Source organism: Chanodichthys erythropterus, chromosome 7 (genome assembly GCF_024489055.1).
Source record: "Chanodichthys erythropterus isolate Z2021 chromosome 7, ASM2448905v1, whole genome shotgun sequence".
Taxonomy (NCBI): domain Eukaryota; kingdom Metazoa; phylum Chordata; class Actinopteri; order Cypriniformes; family Xenocyprididae; genus Chanodichthys; species Chanodichthys erythropterus.
In genome coordinates this window covers 31,269,512-31,291,554 of record NC_090227.1, presented here as the reverse complement: position 1 = coordinate 31,291,554, position 22,043 = coordinate 31,269,512, and the positions used below count along the sequence as shown (strand labels likewise).

At 36.0% G+C, this 22,043-nt stretch overlaps 1 protein-coding gene across 3 annotated transcripts; it reads right to left on the bottom strand.

Moving 5' to 3' along the window:
* Positions 1–616: 616 nt before the first annotated feature.
* On the bottom strand, positions 617–21,049 carry vps9d1 (VPS9 domain containing 1). Of its 3 annotated transcripts, none has more exons than XM_067390166.1 (16): positions 20,918–21,049; positions 20,300–20,372; positions 19,421–19,612; positions 18,755–18,914; positions 17,858–17,969; positions 15,704–15,766; positions 14,587–14,639; positions 14,264–14,351; positions 11,093–11,178; positions 10,473–10,996; positions 10,091–10,220; positions 8,917–9,122; positions 7,911–7,995; positions 5,121–5,225; positions 3,108–3,224; positions 617–1,684 (listed from the first exon to the last, which is right to left on the bottom strand). In XM_067390166.1, exons 1-15 carry the CDS (start codon positions 21,014–21,016, stop codon positions 3,113–3,115), a joined length of 2,088 nt encoding a protein of 695 aa, XP_067246267.1. In that variant the 5' UTR covers positions 21,017–21,049; the 3' UTR covers positions 617–1,684; positions 3,108–3,112. The 3 variants fall into 3 exon arrangements, with proteins under 3 accessions (XP_067246267.1, XP_067246268.1, XP_067246269.1); XM_067390167.1 differs by having other exon boundaries at positions 3,112–3,224; XM_067390168.1 differs by having other exon boundaries at positions 19,439–19,612.
* Positions 21,050–22,043: the final 994 nt, after the last annotated feature.

Here is a 22,043-nt window from a genome sequence, read left to right as displayed (position 1 = left end):
CACTAAACGTGAAAAGGCTATGATGAGCAACCTACTGGCTTTTTTTATATAACTTTACACAACTCAATCATAAATACAGCCATTATTGGTAAACAACAGGAAGCATCCATCTAATCACATCATCCATTGCTATAGATCAAATTAAAGAGGATCACTGTCTGCAAACTTTCCCAAACCACTCTTGCTGTGTTTTGGTGTTTAACCCCAAGGCTTGTCACAGACTATTTTTGGTGCCATCTCTAAAACTCAGACAGGAATTGGGGCATTTATGTAGAGGGACAAGACAAGTGAACTGGAATGGATTTAAAAAGCCACCCATAGACAAAGAGTCACACAGTGAAGCCATTAGAGTAATCGTCATCCACATAGAGGGTATTCTAGGACAGAGGTTAAGCCTCCTGATGCAGAGTGGCATGTTTTCTCCTTCGGCCCGGAAACTTTTGGAACAATCCAGCCATCTGCCCATCAGGCGGCTTGGCCTCCCTCTGCGCAATCGCCTCTCCCAGCGATTTACTTCCCCTTCAGATTTTAACTAATCGATGAAAAGGTGGTCAAACGCATAGAAGAATTAGAAAAATAAAGGAAAAACACCCACAGGAACATGAAAAGGTTTACATGTGTCTTTATTGTTAGAAAATTCTCATGCCATGCACTTTCATACCATGCCCATGTGCATTATTCATTTCCCAAAAAAAGGACATGAACTCTGGGAAGGCTTTGTGAAAAAAAATACATGGTTGCTGTCTCTCAGGCAAAGAGATTCAGGCTATATTCACATTCTTCATAATTCACAATACAGATCTTCAGCAACAAACAAAACACACTCTGCTCAAAACATATAAATATATTCATTTATGCCTTTGCGCACACACACATATATTTTATTATGTCCATTTCATATTAAATCTCCTCAACATCAGTAACGTCTGACTGAAGACAGTTGGTCCAGCAGCATTAGTATTTCTTGCACATCCAAGCTTTTTTTCACAATGATTTCACTTCTTTTGACTATTAGAGTGAAAAGCATTTAAATAACAAATTAAGATTTCTTTTAAAAAAAAAAATACATAAAACCTATACAGCTTAATGTGTGTGTCCGCTTAGTTGTATATTTATTTGCGAGAGAAATGTAAAACTTGCTCCATTTTCCCCTACTCAGGCTAAAATTCTGAGCTCAAATACGACAAAAACTCTGTATTAGTGTCACACTTCACATTGTTTAATAAATAGGGTGTTATAGGATGATAAATGCTAGTAGTGCTTTAGTCTTTCCTTTATATTTCATAATTTTTATGGGGAATACCATTTTAACAACAGCAACAAAAAAAAAAAAGATTAAAAAAAAAAAAAAAGTCAATGGGATTAGAATATATAAACATAAAAACCCCTAACCTTTTCACAAGTCCAGCATCTGGCTCATTTAATCCCATTTAGTCTCAAACTTTTGTTTTTTTGCTTTGGCTACAATATTGATCTCACTTCTAACCACATTCAGATGAACCTGCCCTGTAGCGCCCAAACACAGCGTATGACCTTCTCCGGTCCCTTCAAAGGGGTAGGGGGAGAAGATTCGAACAGAACTGAAGTCTGGCATGATTTAGGACTAAACAAGCTGAGCTAAGGAGATACAGCAACTCCTGAGGACCGTCAAAACACGATGAGATCCTTCCATTGGCTACGGCACCTAGAATCAAAACACAAAAGGTTCTAATTAAACTGGATGTACAAGAACAATGTGAGCCAGCCAGCTGCTTTAAGAGCAGAGTCTGTTACAGAAGTAAAAGTGAATGAAAGTGTTCTCCATCACTCTGGCAGTTGTTGAAAGTTTGTTTGACATTTTGGCATGTTTAACAGTCCCATTGGGTAATCTAATTAGAACTTAAGCAACTGTAGACTATTATTATTTAAGTAACGCAACCTTAAATAGAAAACTTCACCCTTTGGCCAAAAACAAACACTTGAAGTCAAGTTGAAAGTTCAGCGAGGTCAATGTAATCCATCCATCAAGGTAATAGAGTAGCACATCTGACTGTGATCCAGGGGTACCGTCCATCACTCCCCTACCAATCATTTCATTTAAGCTGTTCAGTGGTGGATGATTACGATAAAGGAGTGGGTTTAAATGTGGGACGACACAGTGCAAGTGACAGCTGTACAGACACTGCACTCTGCAAAGTTTACGCTTAGATAACATGGGATAATTGTGTCACAGGGAGTTTGATGAACACTGTCGGGTAGAGATTATCTTTCCCCGACCCACCATATGACTTAAAGTTCTTACTCAACTGAAAGACAATATTTGAAAGGCGTAAAACTAACCCTAACCCTATATGGTCATTTTACAAAAATGTTTTTTGAAGTCTCTTATGCTCACCAAGGATGCATTTATTTGATCAAGAATACAGTAAAAACAATATTGTGCAATTCCACAATCTAATTAGAACCTCTGCATCTTGTTTTATTCAAAATTAACAAAATTTAAGTCAATACATCAATCCTTCTAAAACGTTTTTGTCTAACTCCATTTCACTAATGTAAGCCTATTATAAATGTTTACGTTTTAGACAGGTTTAAACCAGCTTTCATAGGAAATTGCATACATGTCACTAGTCTTGTCATACCTGTAAATAGAGAAAAGTTTCTCTGGCAACTTTGACACATATGTTAAAATGGAGCACACTAAATCTTGAACTTCCGGGGAATCGTCCGTTTAAAAAAAAAAGAAGAAAAAGCGCTGAACAGAGGAGAGTCTGATGGCAAAAACAACATGAAAGAGCTCATAATAAAATGAGAATCAACATTGCCTTGTTTTTTGGGAGACGGTGAGAACTGAGGGATTTGAAATGTTGTAAACGACATGGAGATGGTGTCAAAAGTTACATAGTTTATCTTTAAAATAACTTTTTTTTCCCTGTTTTAATACATTTTCAAATGCAATTTAATCCGAAAACTGAATTTTTAGCAGTCGTTAGTCCAGTCTGTCACAAGATCCTTCAGAAATCATGTTTTTTTTTGTAACAATGTAATACCATTACTGTTACTTTTGATCAAATTAATGTGTTCTTGCTGTAAATAAAATTATTCCTGAAATAATATCATTGGCTTACCTACGTCAGGTGGGTTTGGCCACGGGGGGCAGAGCCCCACCCAAGAGCAATGACTCAACATAGGTCAGCGCGCTCTGCATTGACGTCAGGCAGTACCCTTCCTCCCCAATCAGATACCTGTAGACATAAATAAACACTTCATTAGCGCTTCTCCTCACAAGGGAAAACAAGATCTCTTCCACTGAGGGTCAACTTCAAGTGAACCCGTCTGCTAATGGGACTAAGACACGAGATCAAGCTGAAGCCAAAACTTAGCATTTAACATGTTGGAGAGTGTAAAAAGATGATAGAAAGTGATGAAGACAATGAGAAGGCCACAGAGTATGAGACACAGATCATTCTGTTCTTTCAGTAACCATAAAATGAACAATTAAACTCTTGAGTTCATAAGGAATATTCTCACCGTTTTTGACCAATTCAATATAAAAAGTTATTTTTATGATTATGAAATACAAAACAAATGTATATAATACTTTAACTGTTGTAGATAAGAAATCAAGTATTTAATTCTACAGTTTTTCTACAAAATGTTCCTTTGGTTTTCTAGGACACGTGTATAGTTTTAATGAAATAAAACCCGTCAACTGTGCCTGAGAACAGAGAACACTTCCTATCAAAAAAACTTTCCTCACACACTGCAGAGTTACACCCTCGATTCCAAGCCACTAAGCAGCATAAACATCTAAAGATATTTTATTTGTATTTTTATAGGGAGAGAAAAACCCAAACCAGAATATACCCAACATTCCTTTTTAAGTGCCAATCTAACCAGCCTGTAAAAATGTCCAGTTTTATACTGATAAACAGAGCTAAGGGCTGTGGTCTGAGTAGACACGCAAGAGTGCAGCACAGGAGGGGTGCTATGAATCCCCACAACGCCCCTCAGGAAACAGGTCAATTGGTCACCTACACAAACTGAGATCTCCCTGTTGTGATATCCATTGCTCAAATATATAAATGTTATACAATCATTAGTATGTTATATAAAGTTGTTTTCAAAGTTGGACTCACATTACCAAAAAGAACTGTAATGTTTTCTGGGTTTATTCCAACAATTTTAGACTGGAGGGTATTTTTCTAGCTGATATATCTATGCACAGAATCTGAGACTGTGCAATAGATGACGTTTTGATTATTGGTAGCAAGTGAGGTCGTGTTCTGTTGATACTTGATACATGCCTCAATGACAGTGAGACTGGCACTTAAAAGAATGTGACAAGCCAAATTTCCAAACGGCATCATCTAACCCACCATTAACAAATGATGCCAAAAATGTGACAGACTGTCAATCTCTCTACTGCATGATATCTTCTAAGTGATTGTAAACATTGTAAAGACCGTAATGATGACATCGATTTTATCATATTTGAGTGCAAGCCCGAGGATGATACATTGGTAGAACTAGTTAGTCAACCTGAACCTCCAGCACAAGGATGACTTGAGCAGGACATTTCTCAGTGGCTAGTTTTTACTCAGTTTGTTGTACATTACAAAAACTTTTGAAAAGTATAGTATAATTTCCTTTTGATTTCTGTGGTTACTTGCCACTGATCTTATATGCCACTGGTTACGTCATTCTAAGGATTATATATATATATATATATATATATATATATATATATATATATATATATATATATATATATATATATATATATATATATATATATAGATATAGATATATATATATATATATATATAGATATATATATATATTAATCATAATTATATAATTATTAATTAATTGATTATATATATATAAAAAAAAAAAAAAAGACTTTATATGTAATATATGCCAGTTGACCATTGTTTAATCTTATCAGCCTGAAGAGGGTCATTAGACATGGCCTGGTGGGAAATACAAGCACAGTTTATGGCAGAGTGTGTGACCTTTTCCTCTCCATTCTACACAATTTCCCATGGTACAGCAATCTATGTTCATTTTCAGTTCATGAATACTGCTACTTTGTCAAGAACAGTTAAATTACACAGCATTTAATAGTGAAGACGCACCCCTCATGGATGAACTCTTCCAACGCAGCACATTCAGACACCAGCTCGGGCATTTCACTGCGTAATGTCACGAACGCCAGGATGGGCAACAGGTCATCGGCACCTCTGAGAAAGACAAAATGGGAGAAATTATGAAATAAGATATAGAGAAGTAAACAAACAAATCCAATGATGTTTATAAGATAAAATATTCTTAGAAAGAACACATTAACAGAACACATAAATCCCATAATTCATGTGATGAAGGGACGCTTGCGTGCGAAGGTAGCTGGGTGTCCCCTTTCCTGCCGGACTGCAGGACACCTGATACGTTTCATACAGGTGAGAATGGCTCTACATACCATCCTCATCTTTGTTTTAACACTGCTTCTGTAGCCATCAAAATAACGCTCACGCACCATGAAGGTGTGCTGGGATGATGCAGCCGTTAGCTTGTTCAAGCCTGTTTGTTTAATTATGGCACAATCTAAGCATGTCGAACAGTTGAAGAGTTTAGTGATGTGAACTTCAGAATTAATCAAAAAACAAAATATAGGGGGTTATTGAAATTAAACAGTTAGCCAAAGCATAAACTGCATGAAAGATGTAATGAATACTAATATCCCCCCTCCTGTCCTTAAAAGACAAAGGATACACAGAGGAAATGACTGATGTGCAGAAGGATACTGCATTATATATTCAATTGTGAGTGGATGTAATCCAGAAAGGATTGAGAAGAAAAAAAAAAAAAAAAAAAAAAAAAAGTGAGCGAGAAAGAGGAGAGACAATGGAACAAAACAACCGAAAAAAGGGTGAGAATGCCCAAATTGTTCATGTTCATGCATGCATGAAGATATTCATTCTCCCTCACAACCAAACACAAACTTAAAAGCAAAACAAAGGCAGAATACGCCTTGGCTGTGCTGCCGGGGCAAAATCAGGGCAAGTCTCACAATGAAACACTTCCATTCGGATCGCTGATGCCTTTATAGCATAATCATTTTTAAACCGATGTTCAAGCACGGAATGGAAAACACACAAATAATGCGAAATAACCAAAGCTGTTGGGTTCAGAAAGCAACGGCCCGTTGTTCTGGCAAGAACAAACATACGAATATCAGGGGTGGGCAGTATGACCAAAATCTTATCAAAAATTACAAATTATATAACAATAGTTATTAAAAAAAACAACAATAATAATAAAATAAATAAATAAATAAATAAATAAATAAATATATATATATATATATATATATATATATATATATATCTCTCTCATAAGAAAATAGCCAACATAACAAATAATTATACATAACATAAAATATAATAATATTTAAATACATCTATTAAAACAGGAAATGATAATTTCATAAAATAAATATTATATATATATATATATATATATATATAACACACACACATATAAATATATTATATAATACAACTATAAATAATTTAATATAAATTTTATAAATTATATTTATATTATTATTATTATTATTATCATTATTATTATTTACATTTATGAGATTCAAAGCCTACATCCTGTCTAAACCAGGCGCTAATGACCAGACACTGTCTGCACAGGAAATATCTGCCTGCAACAAGTTCTGCTTTGTGCTTCATTTTTAAGTTACATAGCCACAGATTTACTGCACAGTATATATATAGTATAACAATCTGCACCAGTTGCTACATTTTCAACAAATTACATACAGTATGAGGAAAATGTTCATCCTTAAGAGGGAGAAAAAAAAAACCCCTCGATGTCATTGTATAACAGTTGCAGACAGTGCTCTAAAAACAAACATCTACATCAGCCACTGTCATGGGGTGCCAAACCGCTGAGCGTGTGCGTCACCAGCGGGCCTCTGCTCTGAAAGCTGTGATGCAAAGAGACACATGTAGATATGACACAAGTGTTCATTTTACCCTGATTTCCTTGCAGAAATCAAGGAAGATGAACAGGCACCTAGTTTTGATGGGTGTGGCAGGGCCAAGAGGTTACAGACATCATAACGGCCCACATAATATCCCTGCACAGTTTTCTCCTATGCAGAATGCGGGCGTGAGCATGCAATTTAACTGTCGAGATCGACAGAAAGAAATTTAAGATGTTTTCCAAGAGAATGAATGAGAGGTCTGCTGAGGTCTGTGGGAGATTTTCCACAAAGAAACTGAGCCATGTAGATTCACTCTGATAAACCTGAATAAATCCACACCTTCAAGAAAATGTGTCATTAGGATGTTATTGAACACACCCATTCATGCTGTGAAACCAGAATTCAAGATTTTTCTAATTAGAAAAAGCAGCTAAACTGCAATCTCGGCGGTTCCAATTCATTTGCCAGGAGCTGTGTGAACATCTAATATACTAGCATCACGTTAGCAGGCACATACACAGAGCCACAAGTATCTATCTGCAATAAGTAAGATAAAAGCTTCCTTTTGGTTAGAATAACTGGATCGATTTTACTTGAGCTAAGCAGTTCTACATTCAGACTGTCTCTCAAAGTGCATCAAGGCCAAAGTCTGCTCCAGACAGGGCGACCCAGTTAGAGAGGAAGTCAGCTTCGAGCGCCCCGCAGGGGCCAGAGGGTCAAGACGGGACCCCTGCTGAGCTTTGGCCTCTGTGGGGTCTGATGAAGTCTGACACAAGGCCAGATGACAAGAAGGAGATTGTTCTTAAAGAACTCTGCACTCCAACATAAAGTTCCTTCTTGATTATTTGAACTTTTTTTTGTGAAAAGGACAGCAAAAGGGACAAAGTGCCACAGCAAGAAAATATTTTATAACCTTGTGTATACTCACATTGCTGCCGATTTGGGTGGATGGTCGTTTTCTTGCAGGAGGCGGTACTCTTCAGCACAGCCACAGATACTTCGCAGAGTTCTCACTGCAATGAAAAACAACTGCAGTCAGAAACAAAACTGGTACACTACCTAATCAGTGCATATTAATACCTTAAGGGTACATATTAGCATTCATTTGCACCCTTAAGATACTAATATGCACCATTTAGGTGTATAAATATACATTTATTAATACATTTCCAAAAGATGTGCAAAACATGATGTACAGTTTATGAACAAAAGTATGGAAGCCCATTTCTGGATTATTATATATAATTTATCTTTTGGTAAATCATAATTATTCATAATTAGACAGTCAAAAGTCAAAATTACGAAATCATAATTATGAGTGTATGACAAATTTGTTATGATTTATGACTTTAAAAATCAATGAGTCAAACTGACATTCAATTTTGACCTTTTGTGTCAACTATTACTCAATTTTGACATTTATTTTCATTTCAATTATGACATTAAAAGTCATTATTATGACATAGTAAGTCATTTATGAATAAGTCAAAATTGAGATGTAAAAATTTTGACATTGACTATTCATTTAATGAATGTCTATGTAAATTTTTACTTCATTTTAATCAAAATGACGACAAATCAATTATAAGATGGTCAAAATTATGACATACCAAGTCATATGAGATGAATAGTCAACTGAGAAAAAATATAAGCTGTAGAAATTGCATTATTTTCACTATTCATCTTATGAACGTTACAATACTTTCTCCTATCCCAGCTAAAACAGAGAGAAACAGAAGCCAGCAATTTGTAGGCAAATTTCCCGTAAAAAGGGTGCGACTATCTGTCAGGCGAGATGGGAAGTGTGTGTAAAAAAAAAAAAAAAAATTCTTCTTTTTTTTTTTTTGCAATTCTGTTTAGGCACTGAAATGACAATACAATAGAACACACCGAAAGAGTTTGTGGTTTCATTTTAAGCATCTCAGAGATCTTACCAATACAATCAAGTTTCTTTTGAGGACAATAGTCTCTACACAGAAGCTTTAACTCCTGTACCGCTGACTCGTATGGGTAGGAACCGTGCAGCACAGCTGGGTCTTTAGGGAACAACTTGGATGCTACACCAACATCACCAGGTGAAATATTACGATGAAGACGCATGCTGCTCTCAACAGCCAGCTCCCGTTCTCGATTCACCCTCCTAAAGAGTCAAAAGAAACACATAAGATATTTATATGCAATTAACTAAAACAAAGCAGCTATTAAAATTGTTTTGATGACTAAATGTTTTGTTTGGAACAGTTGTAATGGAAAATGGTTATTTTCAGCCATGCTGTAACTAAAGAACAACGTATATGATACAAATTGTCAAGTAAAGATGATTGATTTTTAGCTTAATGGTGCCATCTACTGCACGATGTCTAGATAAATCATGGAATGACTCAATATGACTCTGCAATCTCTGCCACCCAAAGGAGAGGCTGCTCACTGTAGAGCCAGTGGATGGAGCTTGACATCCAATTCCCTCTCTCTGGCCTTAATCGGTGGAGCTAGGCTGTGTTTAACTCCACTTTTAGACACACTCAAAAACTTCCCCTCGAGGGAGTCCCCACTGCCATTTTGAAGTGCATTTAACTTTGTCAAGAGGGTGAGGGAAGTTTATTGGGACAGACCCCCGACTTTGACAGAGGGAGCGAGTCTACTCAATATGTACACTTCAGGCAGATGCATAGACCACAATGCAACATGCTTGTGACGTTACAGCAGATCGTGCTTAATTTACCCCCACCCCACACAACTCTACTGTATGATAAAGTTATTTTGACATTTAACCACATTATACTTGTAGCTACCTTAGGCTGCCTGTTTTTTTTGTTTGTTATAATTTATTGTATTGTTATTTTCGCTTGTGATTTTTTTTTTTTATATTTCCTCCAACAACAAGCATATATACTGGCCTATAGAAGGTGTAAAACAAATCCATAAAGGAAAAAATAACTAAATAATAAAATCACATTTCAAAGGTTCCACCAGTAGTGGGCACTCATGCAGTGTAAATAATGGTGTGCATCCAAGTGAATGAGATGGAAGGAAGTTAGCTAGAGAAGGGCATAATAAAAAAAAAATAAATAAAAAAAAATAAAAAAAAAAACTTAATTTGTGACCCACCTAAAGAGTGCCAACAGAGGGCGCCAAATAGGGGTGAAGAACACTTCCTCTATGCTCGCCACACATTGGTCCTTAGAGCTGGCAGTGTTGAGACATTCAAAAGACAGAAGACACAGAGACAGCAGTCGATCTGTTTCACACAAAGACAAATCCATTTACCATAGAGAATCAGACAACTAGTACATTTCATAAAAAGACCTTTGACAAACACGTCTATGGTGGATTATGTCACTCTGGCGTTGTTTACACCCTGACGAAGTATAAACACATGATAACCCTGCAGATTTCTCTGGCTCTAACAGGGGATTTCTACAAATGCTGAACTCGCATATCTAGAGTCACAACTAAGGCATCAATCATTCAAGAACAAACATGTATTTACCAATAGCATTATGGATATCTTTGACAATGGCCTTCAAATGTTCCTTCAGAGCACGCTCCTCAAGATCAAGAATATGAGACTGTAGGCCTATGTGTGTTGTGTCAAAAGCCACATCAGAGTCTGTATCGTCACCACTGTGAGAAGGAACCCAGTCCAGCTGAGTAAGAAACTTCTCCAGATCCTCAAAAGAGTTCTCTCTATCTGTGGAGGCCAGAGTTGAAGACTCGTCTAGGTCAGTCTCGGACTTGGTGTCGCTGGTGTTGATGTCGTAGGATGGGGAAAGAGCGATGGAGGCATCAGATAAGCTGTGAGTCAGAGAAGATGAGAGTGGGTTCTGCTGCTGCTGTGGAGAGATATGACTGTCGAACAGGAGCAGGCTCTGGGCGCTGCGGGAGGGCTTTAAGGGTAGCGAGCGCCCAGGTGCTGTGCTCAGAGGAACACACTGGCTCACTATAGGATAGAGTCTGTTATAAACACGATACTGAAGCCTCTTCAGCAACTTCATGACTGGGTGATCTGGGTAGCTAAGATCAAGACAAAAAAAAAAAAAAAAAAAACAGGTGACACAAGCTACAGAAGAAACACTTATTTTTACAGATGATCTGACACCACAAACCTACCTGAGAAGACAGGAGATAAGACCTGAAACCAGTATCGGATCATTTGGACTCTTTTTCAGATTAGCTTTCCACATTTTTGGCCATTCCTATTGATTAAACCAATGAAACCATTATTTATACACACTCAATTAAAAAGAAACTTCAAAAGTTTGGGGTCCGCAAAGATGCTGTTCTTTGATTAACTTTCTATTCAAAGAATCCTTGGGGGAAAAAGTTCCAGTTCCCTCTCTCTGGACCTAATCGGTGGAGCTAGGCTGTGTTTAACTCCACTTATAGACACATTCACAAACTTCCCAAAGCACTTCCCCTCAGGGGAATCCCCGCTGCCATTTTGAAGTGAGTTTAACTTTGTCAAGTGGGCAAGGGAAGTTTTTTTGAACAGACCCTTGATTTTGGCAGGGGGAGCGAGTCTACTCAATATGTACACTTCAGGCAGATTCATAGACCACAATGCAACACACTTGTGACATTACAGCAGATCACACTTAATTTACCCTCACCCCACACAACTCTACTGTATCATATTAGACATTATTACATTATTTTGACATTAAACTGCATAATACTTGTAGCTACTTTAAGCTGGCTGTTTTTTTGTTTTGTTTTTGTTTTTTTACACAGTTTATTTCAATGTATTGTTATTTTCGCTTGTGTAATTTATATTTTCTCCAATAGCCCAAGGATACATACATGCCTATAGAATGGTGTCAAACAAAGTCATAAGGAAAAATAACTAAAAGCAGCTCCATTGCAGATTCCAATAGAGTGCCCCGGGGATGACGCGTTTTTGCAGGCCAACCCGGAAGTTAGTGGCGCACGGGTTCCCTCGACTAAAAGCCTATTCATTTTTCCCATAGACTTTTGGGATATAAAAAAAAAAAAAAAAAAAAAAAAAAAAACATTTCGCAGAAAATAAGCTCTGTGTTTAACAAAGGGTTATGACACACGTTTTGTCTATCAAGATAATCTTTACAAGTTAACAACATTTATACATTTTGAAGCTTAAAGTCGTCAGATATAAAAGGCTAACAGTAAGCTATAAACGGACTACAGCACACCATGGTCGCAGATCAACGTAGTCACCACCAAGCGTCCTCAAACTTTATTTAGAAAACGACTATTTAAAAACATGCTCACCGATTATGATCTGCGCTGTGTATGAATACTTATCCACTTTTTCATGAGAAATGCTGTCCAAATGTCCCGTTTTTAATGATGACGTCTAAAGTCCCCACCAAAGGAAGTAGTCCCTTTTAGCAATTTGTTAGCAACCGGCGATTTGAAGACGCCGTAAAAGTAAAAAAAAAAAAATCACAAGTGGGTTATAACTGGTGTGTTTTATGTCATAGATCAAAACGTGAAAGTATTTAGAGGCTTTGTTAACCACAGACCTTATTTCAGGCGATTTAGCAAAAACCCATTCAAAAAACCCATAGACTTTATGGCGTTGGAACCGGAAGTCCTAAAATGCTAACTCGCTTCCGGGTTTTGCCTACAAAAACGCGTCATCCCTGGGGCACTATATTATTAACTGTGTGTTCACACCGCCGGCGGCGAGAGCGTCAAAGTGACGCTAGTCATTCATTTTCAATGAGAGCCGGCGGCGAGCTCCGGCGAGAGCGGCGCGTCTTGGACGGTGAAAGCGTCAAGGAGAGTTGAAATCAGGTTAACTTTATGGTAATGAGCTATGACGCGGTTCGGCAGCAACCAATTGGAATGTAGAGGTCCTCGCTTGAGAGGCTTCCGATTGGTTGACGCGACTTGTCATTTACTTTGACCCTCCCGTCGGCGGCGGTTTGAACGAACAGTACAGCGTTGTTGGCAGGGCGGCCAAGGCAACTGTTGACGCTCTCGCCGGCGGCGGTGTGAACGCACGGTAAGGGTTTAGGGCGTTGCATTTAAACATTTCAAAGGTTCCACCAGTAGTGGGCACTCATGCAACGTAAGCAATGAAATGCTTCCGAGTGAACGAGAGGGAGGGAAGTTAGCGAGAGTTTTTTTTTTTTTTTTACTTGTCGGATCATTTGGACGTTTTCAGATTAGCTTTCCACATTTTTGGCCATTCCTGAGTAATGGCTGCTGAAAATTTTGGTTTGCCATTACAGAAATACATTACATTTCAAAAGATATTAAGATAGAAAACAGTTATTTTAAGTTAGATTTCACAATGTTACCATTTTTTACTGTAAATGCAGCCTTACTGAGCATAAAAAATAAATAAATAAATAAAAAAAAAAATCTCACCAACCCCAAACTTTTGAACAGTAGTGTATAGAGAGAGAAAGAGAGAGAAGAAAAAAAAAAAGAAAAAAAAAAAATCTGACGATGCATTGTGATTCTCTCTTCAATTGCACACACAAAAAACTCGAACCTTTTCATAAAGTTCAGAAAGGTTCAAGCGTATTACATTCGTGGGCTTCATTGCACAGGACGCGCTTTGTTTGATGTCACACATGAAGTGCGCTGTCTCGCCCGTCTGCATTTTCTTTACAAATGTTCTATGAAGTCATCAATTATGTAGTTTGGAATGCAGTGGACTTATATGAAACTAACAGAAGGTTGCATTCAATTTCAAATGCTGACGTGCAATTTGTTTGTGAAGAGTGCTCGTGCATGCTGCTGTGCGCCACTCCGTGTAATTGGTTTAATGTACTTGCACCTCAAAATGGTTTTAGGACGCAAAATTAATGTAAACAGCCAGTTATGTTTTAAGGGAGTAAATGGACATGGCAAACCACATAATTTCCTATATTTCAAAAGCGATCCGTGCGTGAATGTAGCTTAATAGATCTTCCGCTCTCGTAACAATCAAAATCACGCATAGTTCTTAAATAGAAAACGTTCAGATAATCTTTTCAATTTTCAATCTTTTCAATCTTTTAAAATCTTTACAATTGTTTTAATTATTTTTTCAATTATTTAAAAAAGTATTTATAATTACTTATGTAAGGATATGCAAATGTAAGTATTTTAAGATTTTAAAAGTATTTTAAGTCAGTAAACTAATTAATTAATAATAATAATAATAATAATAATAATAAAAAAAAAAAAGTATTTTCTCATTTTGGAATCAGATCATGACTCCCAGAATCAGAATATATATACAAATATACAATATACAAATATACATAAAAGATTCAAAAATCAATGTTACAATATAAATATACTTACATGATCATGCTCATATTCAAGCACACTTGCATACAGATCTCGCTGCTCTTGCTCGTCAGGTGTAATGGTCCCACAGGTTGCAAACCTCCTGCAAAAATGCAATTTCATGCACACAAATTAACAGAGTATAATTTTAGGAAACCATTGAGCATTAAAAAGCTTAAAGGTGCTCAGACTCTTTACATAATGCCTTTGTCATTCTAAGGTATTATGTCATGCACAGCACCACAAGAAACATATGCAATTGGCAAAACTTATAATATTCCATGTGTAACTTAAAGTTATGAAATGTCCATCTGGCCCATGGGTCAAAAACTGCTCACCTGTTGGCTTCTTCCTGCAGCCGGAGTCTCCTCTCCTCCATTTTCCTTTGAAGCTGCAAGCGTTCAGGAAAACTCCCAACAGTTTGAAAAATTACCACATTCAGAAAAATCAGTAGAAGCAAAACTTGTTCACAGCACATTGATTAACACAATCTCCCAACAAGCGTAAAGTTTTTTTTAGTTTTTCACATGTACACATTCTTGTATAAATGAGGTAGTGCTTTAAGCTTTCAGTAAATTGTTGAAATTGGGGGTTTTGAAAAGAATATAATTAGATAGCACTTGAGCTACTTTTTTTTTTTTATGTGAATCACAAGCAGTACGTGTCAACGGCAAAACTTATACTGAGCTTTGATAGTGTGAATAATAGACACCTCTGGTTTGCAGAGAAAGCACAAAAGGTTACAGAGGTGTTGACCTTCCTACCGTAAACATTTCTTCCAGACATTCTTGACATACGCATCCAAAAACCTTTGCTAAATTTAGAAGCTTATGTAATGACCTTTACAACACTGACAAATTATTGATGGAAAGAAATAGATCTTGAACAAATCACAAGAACAATCCAAGCCAAGAACAGCCACCAGCATCCAAAAAATGTTTTTCCTTTACAGCAGAATCATTTCAAATGCTATGTATTTAACATTTCAAACCAGACCTTCAAGTTAGCATGAAACAGAAGTTATGAAGTTATCACCCTGGACTACAATGACTACAACGCTCACCAGCGCAGAAGTTTTGCAAATACAGTACAAGAAATCTGTAATTTTCGAAATTGTCTTATAAAGTCATAATATATACATTGTTTTTGAATAACCGTAAAGCATTTTGTCACTCTCGCGTGAGCGTGAACATGAGGCGAGATTGTGTTGGGTCGGCGCAGCTCAACTTGCAAGTGCTGTTTTCTGGCGTAGACGTGCCAGAGGGGGTTAGTGCACGCCTCAAAACAGTGACAGAAAAAGTCAATTAACCATCGTAAGGACTTAGAAAACCATTTATGAAGGTAAAAAAAAAGTTACCTAGTTCTGCTTTAAAAACTGCAATAATCCATAAAATTGATTTTTTAATTCATGGTGACTTTACTGAATGTCATGGCCCAGGAAGCCATAAAGGATACAGCATCTTGTCTGGCTTTGGCTATTATCAGATTCTCCATCATTTGCCTCTGAAGTGAGAGAGTCTGTATCAAGAAAAAGAAATAAATACCATCATTATACAAGTAATTATTTCAGTTTCAATGGAGTATTGACGTTTACTCATTAGTAGAAGAAAAGTGGAAGAAAGTTACATGACCGTGGATATAGTTTGCATACAGTGCAGCATCCCTGCAGCTTTGATAGAAAGAATTAAATCACTTGCAGAAAAACTCTTCAGTTTTAAAGGACAGCCACCATAGCCAAGAAACAAGAACTAAACTTTTTCTTTCCTCTAACTCGTCACCACCAAAATGTAGGGTCAATTAATGAAGTCAATTAATGAAGTGAATCAAAAATGAGCAAAATGCAGATTAAAATAGTTTTAGATAGGCATGTCACAGCATGACATGTCAACTTTCAAGTTTAAAATATTTAAAAATGTCATTATGCGCACTGGATTTTTCATATGGCAAAGATTCTGCATTTTAGCATGCTTACAAACCAAACACGCATTTAAAAATAAGATTTCCCCCAAACCATAAAAATGATGCTCGCCACGTAAATGAATAAATAAATATGCCAAAACGAACCTTCCAGAATGTCTTGAGTTTTTTCCAGTATAAACGAATATCCATTGGCGTTTCTCTGCGTCTCCGGATCATTCTTGAAAACTGGACAGTACACAATGTTTGCGTTCCGCCTAACAACAAAGTTTGTTTGACCCGCCACCAAAACTCAAACGAAAGCACTTACCGTGCAAGTAAATGCGCTATTGTTCATTAAAACGACAATAATACTGCGATAGCGACCGAAAATGAAATATATTAATCGTCTTTGCCTGTGTGCGGCCAACCCTTTCGCCCTGAACCCCTAACTATTCATCAGTTAGTGATGGCCGATTTCGAAACACATGCTTCATGAAGCTCCGAAGCTTCATGAATCATTTGTTTCGAATCAGTGATTCGGAGCGTGTATCAAACTGCCAAAGTCACGTGATTTTAGTAAACGAGGCTTCATTACGTCATCACTGTTTCGAAACATTTCAAAACAGTTCGAAATTTCAGTGGTTCACCGGTAGAGGGCGATGATAAAGTTAACCCATGAATCATGCAGATTCACCTGAGAAGCATTGAACAAGTGTCTATGGGTTTTACCTGATCTCTGATCAGTTTTATAAATTTGTAGATGTTTTAATTAGACATTAGAATAATTAAAATGAATAATGGTAGTTATTAATCTCTTATTGGCCTGTTTAGCTTGAGCCATGGAACAGAGAAACAAGCCTTGAAAATTGATAAAAGAACAGATATAAAGTCACTCTATATGTAGCCTAATCTTATTAGAGAATTAGTTTATTGCATTTAATAGATTTTACTTTCAATAAAACATTTGCAATAGATTTGTAAAAGGTGTTTTTACTGCATGTTTAGTTTGAGTTTTGTTGCATTTACACTCTTTTGACCACTAGGGGTCACCGTGGAGTCAAGTGTCAGATTGTTTCGAAGCCTCGAATCATCACGGCACATTTGATTCAACTGCTTCAGTGTTTCACGAAGCCTCGCTCTGCCCATCACTATCATCAGTAGGCATCACAGCACATGGACATGGTGAATCGCGCAAAGCCATTTAAACAAGAGGTGTGGCGTCAGATGTGTTTTACGCATGCGCACAATAAAGTCATGGTGCGTAAACATCTGAAATTGGGTCAAATTGAAAGTTTACTGCCATGTAACATATGCAATTTTATATATAATATGAAAGCGTTGAACCACAAGGCGGGAAAAAACCATCACAAAGGTGGAATTTTTTTTTCCTTGCCTTCCTGTCTATTTCATAAAAAAAAATGTCCTCTGTTTATTTATTTTTTTTTGCCATTTTTTCCTTTTTCTTCATAATTTGTTTAGATATGAAAAAAAAAAAAAATGGTGAAAATACAAAAAAGAAAAAAATACAGAAGAATTAAAGAAACAGACTCAAGAAGGCACTAAGGCACATTATTTTAGAACTTCTGTATGCATATATATATATATTCATTTGCTAGAGTAGAGCATACACAAGCATTGTAATTATATTATAGTCATTTTCATATTTTTTAAAAAATTTTTATACATCTCATTTAATTTTTTCAGACTTACCAATGAGGTTTTTTGTGTGGCCTGGCCAGGGGTAAGTCTTGCCAGTCGTGCTTCATAATTAGCCTTAAGTTTCTGGTTCAGACGCGACGCTTCTTCAATAGGCGTTAATTCCCTGTCATACACATACAAAAACTTCTTATTGTGAACATTCTGTGCATCAGGGACCTCTCTTAGTGAGACTAAAAGAACGTGATGTACTATTAACTTCCTTCATATGGATGCAGAATAGATTTCTTTATCACAGAACTGATAACCTTGAAAGATCAATTGTCAGGGCCAGGGGCCAGTGGAAATGCACATAACTAATGTGAACCATGTGAACCATGATTAAAAAAAAAAAAAAAAAGACAGTGATGAACAACCAAATGTTAAAGGTTGGGGATGGCAGATGAAAATTATGATACTCTTTTATAATTTATTACTTATAATAGTTATTTAGATCTTAAAGAAATTCATGCAGTTTATATTTTGGGCTCTTTCTCTTACAGAGGCATCACCCAGATTAAAAAGAATTATTGCTTTCTTAAATAACTTTATTTGAATGCCTTTCAAGTATTTGACAGAGGCTATTCTGCCTCTTGTAAAGCACAATGTTCTTGGAGAATTTAATTTATTAAAAATAATTGTTACACTATTATTAAATGTACAGCTCTGATATGGTGAGAATTTATGAAACTATTGATTAAAATTATATAATACTAATGTATATTTATCAGTGTTATTTCTTGTTTTTGCTTGTTATCTTGTATGTATTATATATCATACTATATCTTTGGGAACAAGATGTACACTCAATAATCAATGGATATTGGGACTCTGTGCATATCATTATATAAGTTCCTCCACATTCCGCTGTTAGGCAATGTTTATGAAAATATTGATGGCTTACTGACTCACTTTCGGTTGTCTTGTGACTCCACTGTTTGAAACTTCTGGAAGACTTCAGGTGGCAGAAAGGGGGAATCTGTCACCCCTCCCTCAGAGAGGACTCTGCGATGTCTGGTGGGCTGTTCCTTACTTTGTGTCTCAGAAACCAATGGCTTCTCATTAGGCATTTCTACAGAAAGAAGAGTTTGGAATATTATGTGTGTGTGTACACTTCTAATGTAAACAAAAAATGTTTTTATTAATTAAAGAATCCTAAAAAAATTATTAGCTTCTACAAAAATATTAAGCAGCAAACAACAGTGAAAATAAGAACCATTATTAATAACTGAGCACAAATCAGCATATTAGAAAGATTTCTGAAGGATCGTGTGACACTGAAGACTGGAATAATGATGCTGAAAATTCAGCTTTGCCATCACAGGATTAAATGACATTTTAAAAGATATTAAATTAGAAATTATAATGATATTTCACAATATTACTGTTTTTACTGTATCAAATAAATGAGCATAGACTTATTTATGGATTATTCTAGATAAAAATTAAATTATTAATTAATTATTATCTTAATTATTCTAAATATTTAAAAATAATATTTTTAATAAATGTCTAAGTGTTAAATTAGAAGATACTTTATGGACCCCCTGATCGAAAACCAGGATAAAAAAGGCACACCTGTCGTTTTGTAATCACCTATTGCATTAATAGCTGGAACGGTGTTCTGTTTGGGGTTGGGCAGAGGAGTGGAGGAGGTGGCAGGTGTAGGGCATTCTTGCTTCCTTATTATACATGATTTGACCCTCTCCAAACATTGCTCAACCAGTTTCACCATCTTCTCCAATTCAACCGACTCCATCTCTCCCTCCTCTGCAAGAAGAATTTCATAAGAGTCACATGTCTCTTTATATTTCATATTGCTCTTACAGAACAAAAAAACAACAACAACGTTTTAAAGTTAAAATTTGAAGGTGGCGTTCTAAAGTCCAATTCACACTTCACTGACAGACATGGGCCAACGCAGACAGTCACCAGATTACGAAAACAAGCTCAGACAGGGGTAACACACTGATCTGACGAAGCGTCTGTCAGTGTGGAGTGAATTGGTCTTAAATGGATAGTTTACCCAAAAAATGATTGTTAACTCGACCAGGTTAACTCTGCATGACCCTGAAAAGCTAATCATGAACAAAGGTGAGAAGATCTAACCTTATCTTAATAGACCTTTAAGAATCATTTAATGCAATCTTTTCCACATGACTTAAGATTTTAACACACAAAAAGGACTGTGTATTGTCAATCAAATTCACTCTGATGTCATGATGAAGCACAAACAGTTGTGACACATCAAATCTTGTTCTCTCTTGAAGTAGGAAGTTGGTTCACACCACATGACAATGACTGTCATAGGGGAAATAATATGTATTGTGAAAGAACAAAAAAGGGGAAGAAAGAACCATTGAATCCTAAAAAGCACATATAATTTTTAATGGAAAGGTTGGAGTATGTGTAATTGGAAAACTAATTTCACACAGGTTTGGAGTGTGAGTAACTTACGTTTAGATGCAGCATCTTCAAGCAGAGCATGAGAGATGTAGTTGATACTTCTTAGGTATTCACAGTATGCCTCCTATAAAGGGAAATACATAACCATAGTGGGTGTGGCATGAAGATTTTATTGGATCTGTTCTGTAACACAGTGTCATATTAAGTTTATATTTTTGCTAGATGACCTATTGAACATCTGGAGTATCTCGAGTTGCCACATCCACCCCCCAAAGAGAGAAGGACAACATGATGTATTATCTAAATGTTTTTATCTAAATCTGCAATGTATCTGAGTGTTTTCACAACATTAACTCAACTAGCTCAGATGAATCGTTAAACACTCAGGTAATTAGATTTAGTTAATATCAAAAAGTAAACAATGCAAATCACTGTTGATATGTTTTTTTTCTTAAGATTGTATCAGTGCTTTTACTGAATAATGTTCATATTTTGGACGCGATTGACTGGAGCCGCAGTTTTTTGGGGGGAATCATTGGGGTTCTCATGACCATCAGCTTCTATTATTGTTTACGCTGATAAATGACGTCGCTCCCGCATGCACTTATTGAATAAATATGACCATATCTGGACCAAACAAGGCAGGTTTAAAGATTTAAACATATCTACCTTGTGTCTGTTGCCGGTATCCAGCTGAATGGCCACTTTTACAAGTCTCATGGCATTCTGCAGGGGTCTCTGACTGCTGTCACTGAGAGGAGCGGCCATCCTGCCAAAACAAACGCGCGAGTCTGGCGGCAACAAGCCATATGCAACAACCACTGACGTAATTACTGTGCGTTTCAAAATAAAAGGCCGATTTTCGTTACTGTGATTATAGATTTGTATAAACAAAGAAAAGACAACGTATATTATAATATTTGTTTGACATTTCGGGGTTCTTGCTTTGAACTGACAATGGTATGACTGTGAAAAACACTAAAAAAACGTCTGTTCAAGTAATGTTACACATTTTTACTCAATCCAAAATTGCGATTCGAATTTTATTTTTAATAATAAAACATAAAAAAAAAATATATATATATATATATATTTATATCCCTTATAGTTATAACCAGTTTTTTTTATTTCCTTACATTAGTCCACACGCCATTGTATTCTTTGAAATACCTTAAAGTAACTTATACAATGATTAAAGGGATATTCACCCAAAAATCTAAATTTCTTTGTTCTGCTGAACAAAGATATTAGGAAGAATGTCAGAAACCAAACATATCTCGCACCCCATTTAATACCATAGTAGGGAAAATAAATACTATGGTAGTCAATGGGGGGGCTACATTGGTTTGGTTTCTGACATTCTTCCAAATATCTTCCTTTATGTTCAGAAGAACAAAGAAATTCAATTTTTTTTGGGTGAACCATCACTTTAAAGTAATGTGGCATTAATTTTAAATGTGATTAAATTAATAAAGTGCCTAAGACATATGGAAAAATTTAGATGTCACAATGTCAGTATTATTTTAATATTTTATATACTATTATAGTACATATTTTAAATTTTAGATTTTATTTTTTATATTTCAACATGTTATTTCATCCTTTTTAGTAGTGTTTTTTTTTTACTGTTGAGTTATTTTAGTACTTCAATTACTGATCTAATTTATATAAATCAGTGATATAAACTTAAACCTCTTTCAGTTATTTGCTACAGCAAAACATCTCATTTCCATCTATTTATATTTTATTTTATTTCAGCTTTATCTCAATTACAGAAAACAATTTTAATAGTTTT